Genomic DNA, 8170 nt, shown 5'->3' with positions numbered 1-8170 from the left:
GTAACCGAGAGGTTTCTCTACATATACCTTATATTCAAGAAAACCATTTAAAATGCAAACTTCTCGTCCATCTGCTGAATCTTCCATCCTTGTTGAGCAGCTAGTGAAAATAGTAGCCAGATGGTTTCCATCCTTGTCATTGGAGCGAATACTACATCATAGTCAATCCCCTTCTGTTGTTTGTAGCCCTTCACCACAAGTCGGGCTTTATATTGCTCCACCTCTCCTTCTGCATTAATTTTCCTTGTACATACCCACTTTATACCAATTGGCCGAACACCCGTGGGTAAATCTGTCAGCTCCCACATTTCATTTTTTTCAATTGAGCTTATCTCTTCATCCATAGCTTTCTTCCATCTTTCATCTAGAACAACTTCTTCAAATTTTATATCTTCTGAACCTTTTAACAAACATGCTATATATACCTCATCAGTGGAGTTGTCCGAGCTCTTGCTAGTCATATCTTGCCTGAAACACTTTTTCTGCAAGATCTTCAGTTGCAGTTCATACAACCGGTTTTGCTTTGCTCTTGCTTTGGCTGCTAGACAACCATGTTTATCGTTTAAATACAATAATTGGTCTTTCATAAAAATAGAATTACCTTTTTCAACTATGTGACCCATGCTTAAATATTGCTCTTTAACTCAAGAACATACTAACCGTCCCTAATCTCTCCAACTCGTTCATCTTTCTGTATATGAACGTGACACAAAGAATTTTGCTCTTTAATTCATAGTGGGTGATTTTCATTAAACCTTGACAATCTTTAAATAGGTGCAAATCGGGCCTTGGGCCAAGTACAAATAATAAAAACTAACTAGAGCCGTCAAAATGGGTCACAACCCGCGAGCCAACCCGGCCCATCACAGGTTCGGGTCGGGTTGGGTTTGAAAAATACAACCCACTTATATGCGGGTCAGATTTCAACCCGGCTCATTTAGACCCGGCTCATGCGGGTTGAACCCGTGGTGAGCCGGGTTGGCCCACCAACCCACCTACCTAATTTTATTTTTTTAATTTATTATTTTATTCATGAAATCCCAAAAAATAAAATATTTTCTTCACTCACTGTGTATACCAAAAATGTAACCTCTGCTCTCACAAATCACTTTCACGGTACTTGCTCTCATTTGATGGTGCTCTCACCCTCACTTCACTAAAATTCTTCAAGGAGAAGGTAAAACACCCTTCCTTTTTTCTTCTTTTCTCCACATTTTTGTTTTCTCACTTCTCTTTCATGTTTTTTTTTTCAAAAATCCTATAATGACAAACATAGGGGTTTGTGAATTTGTTTTTTGTTCTAGGGGATTTGAAGACATGGAATGATTTTTTCATGTTCTGACATGCTTGTATCAGATTTTGTTCATTTTATTTAAATAATTTGAGTATACATTATTTGAACAAGCTCTTTTTGATATCTTTGAATTTGGGAAATTATGTTACAGATTAAAATATTAACTTTTTGTTGATGTTGTTGAGTACTGGTTCTCTTTTTTTTGACTAATATTTTTTTATTGATTGTCGGAATTGTTCTGATATTAGGAAAATCTTTATTAGTGAATTTGCAGACAACAAGAACAAGGGTCGAGGGTTACAACAAGAACAAAAAATGATGAATATAAGAAACTTATTTGTATGTTTTTTGTGTTTGTTTTTGAATGACATTTGGATTATATTGTACTTTTTATTATTATTTTGAATTGTCTTTAACATAATTTTTTGCGAGTGAAAATTGTTTAAATTTAAATTACAGAAAGTTTGTATTTTTTTTATTTTAAAAAAAATGTAATTAAATGGGCTAGTAAGCCAACCCGTTTACCCACCAACCTGTGGTGGGTCGGACCGGGTTCAAGTTTTTCTGGCTCGCTAATAAATGAGCCGGGTTAGGTTGGTTAACTAAGTGACCAACCCGTGGTGGGTCGGGTCGGGTCGAGCCGGGTTACCCGTTTTGACAGCTCTAAAACTAACAATAAAATATCAACTTACTTAAAATAAAAAATACCTATATCTATTTTATCTCAATCAAAATCAAACAAAATATTACTAAACCGAAAACTAATAAAATAATAAATCTCTAAAATTTAAGTTTATCCTAACAAAACTCTCCCATAAACTTTTGCCATCCTTTATTTTCCACTGTTGGTGCGCCTCCATAACCCAATCAAAGTCTTCAACCATGAGCTTTGACAGGTCCTTACACTCCTCGATACGCACACAAAACTCTCAAAATAATCTGACAATGATTCCAAACTCTTCAACACATCTCGGCGGACAGACAACGACTCTCCATTTTTTCTGAGTTGATCTGCCACTTTCTCCTTCAAAATTTCAAACTTCGCCTCTTAGAGTTTGAAGCCGGTCTTGCTTAACACAGTTGTCCCCCTGTACGCATCTTTTGAAGATGCATCTTTCATTATCTTATCATCGTTGTGGACTCGTCTACAATCTCGTAGAACCTGTCCTTAACTCACGTCTTTTTCACCACAAAAATTTGCATCTGCTCTTAGTACTCTGTGGGTTCTTGTTTCTCACACTCTACAACATTCCAAACATCGGGATCCAACATCAACTCCAGAAGCCAATTTCCATAGTTGACTCATTTTGTCAACTGAACCAGGAAAACACTGTTTGCAAGATTAGCCATCTCTTTCTCTTTTTATTTTACTCTCTTTTTCAAACACTCAGACTCTTCCGGTTCGATTTTTTCTCTCTAGGAATTTGATTTCCGCCTCTTTCCTTTTTTTTCTTTCGATATGACTCTCCCCTCCCCTCTCTTTTTTTCTTTAGGTATTTGACTTTCCTCTCTCTTTTTTTTCTCTCGGTATTTGACTCTCCCTTCTCTCCTTTTTTTTTACCGGTACTCAAAGCATAAAGGCTTTGATACGATTTTTTTAAAATAACCTCACGCACAAAAATATATTTTTTCTCTCGGTACTCAAAGCATAAAGCTCTGATACCATTTTGTAACAGAATGTGACCCACACAAATAATTTTACTCTTAAATTCATTGTGAGTGATTTTCATTAAACCTTGGCAACCTTTAAAGAGGTAGAAATCGGACCTTGAGACAAGTACAGATAATAAAAACTAATAATAAAATATCAACTTACTTAAAATCAAAACCACCTATATTTATTTTATCTCAATCAAAATCAAACCAAATATTACTAAACCCAAAACTAATAAAATAATAAATCTCTAAAATTTAAGTTTATCCTAACAAAACTCTCCCATAAACTTTTGCCATCCTTTATTCTCGACATCTGCTCCAATACCTCTTTTCCTTATTCTTCTCGACCTTTGCTCCCAGGATCCTCTAGGCCTTGAGTGTTCCAAACTTCTCCCGTTCAGGTGAAACTTTTCCTGAAGCACTTGAACTAGTGGCTAAAATCTCCACTGTTGGTGCGCCTCCATAACCCAATCAAAGTCTTCAACCATGAGCTTTGATAGGTCCTTCGACTCCTCGATGACGCACACAAAACTCTCGAAATCATCTGACAATGATTCCAAACACTTCTCCCCATCTCGGTTGGCAGACAACGACTCTCCATTTTTTCCGAGTTGATCTGCCACTTTCTCCTTCAAAATTTCAAACTCCCCCTCTTAGAGTTTGAAGCCGATCTTTCTTAACACAGTTGTCCCCTGGACGCATCTTTTGAAGATGCATCTTTCACAATCTTATCATCATTGTGGACTTGTCTACAATCTCGTAGAACCTGTCATTAACTCGCGTCTTTTTCACTACAAAAATATGGATTTGCTCTTCGTACTCTGTGGGTTCTCGTTTCTCACACTCTTCAACATCCCAAACGTCGGGATCCAACATCAACTGCAGAAGCATATTACCATAGTTGACTCACTTTGTCAACTGAACCAGGAAAACACTGTTTGCAATATTAGCCATCTCTTTCTCTCTTTTTTTTTACTCTCTTTTTCAGACACTCAGACTCTTCTCGTTCGATTTTTTCTCTCTAGGAATTTGATTACCACCTCTTTCCTTTTTTTTCTTTCGATATGACTCTCCCCTCTCTCTTTTTTTCTCTAGGTATTTGACTCTCCTCTCTCTTTTTTTTCTCTCGGTATTTGACTCTCCCCTCTCTCCTTTTTTTTACCGGTACTCAAAGCATAAAGGCTCTGATACCATTTTGTTAAAATAACCTCACGCACAAAAATATATTTTTTCTCTCAGTACTCAGAGCATAGAGCTCTGATACCATTTTGTAACAAAACGTGACCCACACAAATAATTTTACTCTTCAATTCAATTTGGGTGATTTTCATTAAACCTCGACAACCTTTAAATAGGTGCAAATCGAGCCTTGAGTCAAATACAAATAATAAAAACTGATAATAAAATATCAACTTACTTAAAATCAAAACCACCTATATCTATTTTATCTCAACAAAAATCAAACCAAATATTACTAAATCCAAAACTAATAAAATCATAAATTTCTAAAATTTAAGTTTATCTTAACAGAGACAATGATGTAATGGTATATGGGTTCTTGGTCCGCAATGACAAAGACACCAAAACACTTGCAAAGGTGAACAGGCGTCGCGGCTGTGGTGCGGTCAGTCATTGACGGCGCCCTTCTGGGAGTCGTCGGGCACCATGGAGAAGTTGTTGGAGGAGGACATAAAAGTCTCCGTAAGAGAGGACTTATTGTCTGTCCAAAAATTCATCCACTTGCTAACGCTGATTTGTTGATGAGGTTCTTGATTGAGTATTGATGATTGAAGTTTGGCGTTACAATTGAAAAAAAATGAAGGGACCAAGATTTTTCTTTCTCTTACAAGAATGCCAAATCATCGCTGGGATCATGATGTGTCAGAGGGTTGTCTTTCTTATGTGAGGAACGGTAAAGAAAAGGTTAAGCATTAAATTAATTAAATGACCAAAAAGTAATAAAACAATATACTCTTGAAGGTGATCCCTGATAAAATGATATTTTAGTTCTTTCAAATGATTATGAATTGGATCAATAGGTACGTGTTTTGTGCAAATAACCATTATTTCGTATCTTATGAATTAAGAAAAGCACGAAGAACACCAAACCCTATCAGATATATATCCTGGTCAGCTGAACCAGACTAAGGATATTGCACCCAAATTAAATGAAGAAATTAACTGGGAAGGAGCTATGGTGGCATCACGCACTAAGGAAGATTCTGAAGTGGTGGTTGGTTGGACCTCGGTGGATGTCGTTCCGATGTCGCTCCAGTGTGGGGACACGTCGTCGTATATATTCATTACTCTAGAAGCTGTTTCTTTCTTTCTTAGAAAAATATACGTTAAAGTAAAAGATATACATTAAAGAAAAATAAAGAAAAACTTAAAACTTTTTTACGGCAATAGATTGGTAGAGGCCTATCTGAAGTAGCAATGTCGAGACTGAACGTTTTTCTTGATTTCTTGTAGGTTTAATGGGATGTCGCTTGGTTCCAAAGTGGACATCAAAATGTTTATGTCGACGGGTCAGAGGTCAACACTTCTCCTCAATGCTCCTTCTTCTCTGATGCTCAAGTTAAATATGTGTCTTTAAGATATCAATGTGATTATGGAATAAGATGATATTACTTGATCATTCACTTTGCATTTATAGACTTTGCATTTGTCCAACCTATTGAATATCATTAATGCAATATATTTTCATGCCATATAACTCGTTAATTACCTTAATCTTATATATCTAGTGTATCACAAATAATAAATCTTGTCAATCATTCATAAATGTAATGTATTTGCGTATGATACGGTAATTACTCACATTAATTACCCATTAATGCATTTCAATGCGCTTACCAGGCCGATCGACAACCTCGTCTAGACTGTCGATCTATTGACCTCACGTCATAGGGTGATCATCTCTCTTCGGTTTTCTCGTCAGATGATCCTATATAGTATAAGAAGGGTTACAAAAAATTTTCCATTAACACTATTCAACCCTTCTTTAGTGTTTTTCATGTACTGCAATGTTAACATTTATATTTAGAAACTAAATTAATGTCTTTTTTTTTAATAAATCATTTTACAAAAGTTCTGTATGTTTGCTTAGTTAAAACAACGACTATATAATTCAATTATAACATAACTCATGCATATTAAAGTATTGCAATTGATAGAACTTGTTACCAGACAAAATTTCACGCATCCAAATATTTAGTTACTCTCGTCATCGGGTTGAGATTATTATATCTAAAATATGTAATAATATCGTTTAATGATTAGTTAAAATTATTATATCTAAAACATGCACATTAATGTGGTAGAAAAAAATCTAAAATAAAAAATCTCTTTTAATATGACAAAAATATAGAAATGAAAATTCTTCAAAAATGGCGAAGTATTTTTTTTATTCTTTCATTGTTTTGAAAAAAAAAGGACAACCGAGAGGAAACGTGGCTTCACATGTTTGGAATAAGAATGGAAAAAGAAAGTTTTTGTCTTTTATCATTCAATGGAATATTTCATTAATTCTCCATTTGTACTATGAGTTGGCATTAACTTTAAATAACTAAAAAGTTTATAATAATTATAGCAATTTAAAAATAAACTCCAAACTAAATTAACAATTATATCAAATGACACGGTCAACTTGGTATTATAATAAAATAAGCATAATGATAATTTTGATTTTATATGAATATAATCCACTCATAAAATTCAAACTACTTTTTGAAAGGGCAAAATAGGAATACTCAAAATAATGAATGTACATAACAGTGTCTATATATATCTCTTGAGGTTTATATGTTTCTTCGTATCAGTTTCTCAGCATTAACCACTTTGCTTCTGCTATGGAGTTTCAGTGCCTTGCATTGTTTTTTTCTCTCATTGTGAGATTTAACTTTAGTTTTACATTTCTTCTCATTTCTATTATGTTTTTATATATTTAAATTGAGCTATGGATATTTGTATATGAAAAGGTGATACTGATGGCTGCTCAGGCTGCCTTACCTCCAGAGGTTTACTGGGAAAGGATGCTTCCAAACACACCAATCCCCAAAGTAATCAGAGAATTTTCTAAGCTAGGTTAGTATACATTTTAAGGGCACTATAGTTCTTTTGTGAATTTTTGTTCATATTGAGATATATCTATCTTCTCTCTATATTTAAATATATGACCCTTTAATTTCTTTTTTAAAAATTTTTATAGTCCTTTAAAATTGCATTATCTTCCATTAAAAAGTTTCTTACTAAAATATCCTTTATATTTATAAAATACACAACTATTTCTCCATTCTCTTCTATAGAGGTCTTGTCCTTATACATTCTTTTTCTATTTTAGTTACAAATATATTTTTTTTTTCAGTAAAAATAAATTTGTAAATTTATTTTAACTTTTCAACCCGTAACAATTTTCAATTCAGATAAAGATAAATGTTTTAAATTCTATAAACTATATGTATTATTTTTATTTTTAGAAACAATCTATTATATTCTTTTAATATATGAAAATAAAATTTATACATTTAACTGATGGTCACTATGGGTTTCCAAATAATCTCTCGAATATTCATGTAAACTTTTACTCTCATCAATTTACCGAGTTTCGAACTAAATAGTTCATTTTATAATTTCAAACAGCCAAGCTAAACTTTTCAAATAAAAAGACAATTATGAAAGACACGAATTTGATTTTGTCTAAGTTACTCTCATGATAAAATATGAACAAATTTGTAAGTTATAAACATAAAAGGAAATGCAGAGAAATTAAAGAATGCAATTTACTATTGAATACTTTATATGAATTGCAAGATGGTGACAAAGAGATTGCATTAGAAGACAGACTCCTTATTGTTCCGTATGGTGATAAGAAAAATGAATTGCAAGATGACGTCCAAGACATTTCATCACAAGAATTTCCTAAGAAAAATGAATTGCAAGATGGTGGCAAAGATATTGCATTAGAAGACAGACTACTTATTGTTCCGTATGGTGATAAGGAAAATGAATTGCAAGATGGTGGCAAAGAGATTGCATTAGAAGACAGACTTCTTATTGTTCCGTATGGTGATAAGAAAAATGAATTGCAAGATGACGTCCAAGACATTTCATCACAAGAATTTCTTAAGAAAAATGAATTGCAAGATGGTGGCAAAGAGATTGCATTAGAAGACAGACTCCTTATTGTTCCGTATGGTGATAAGAAAAATGAATTGCAAG

At 33.6% G+C, this 8170-nt stretch overlaps 1 protein-coding gene across 3 annotated transcripts in view; it reads left to right on the top strand.

Annotated features, from left to right (window-relative positions):
• Nucleotides 1-6733: 6733 nt before the first annotated feature.
• LOC106759697 (polygalacturonase 1 beta-like protein 2) overlaps nt 6734-8170 on the top strand; it is a 2774-nt gene continuing 1337 nt past the window's right edge. Inside the window, exons 1-3 of one of the 3 annotated variants that reach the window (XM_014643005.2) lie at nt 6734-6840; nt 6931-7036; nt 7763-8124. In XM_014643005.2, coding sequence (XP_014498491.1) covers nt 6802-6840; nt 6931-7036; nt 7763-8124 — 507 coding nt within the window. In that variant the 5' untranslated portion in view covers nt 6734-6801. Of the gene's footprint in view, nt 6841-6930; nt 7037-7762; nt 8147-8170 lie in introns of all 3 variants that reach the window. The other 2 variants (XM_014643004.2, XM_014643006.2) reach the window with 2 other exon arrangements.

The sequence above is a fragment of the Vigna radiata genome, chromosome 5, assembly GCF_000741045.1.
Source record: "Vigna radiata var. radiata cultivar VC1973A chromosome 5, Vradiata_ver6, whole genome shotgun sequence".
Classification (NCBI taxonomy): Eukaryota; Viridiplantae; Streptophyta; class Magnoliopsida; order Fabales; family Fabaceae; genus Vigna; species Vigna radiata.
The sequence above is the reverse complement of the archived record's forward strand: the minus strand, read 5'-3'. Positions and strand labels throughout refer to the sequence as shown.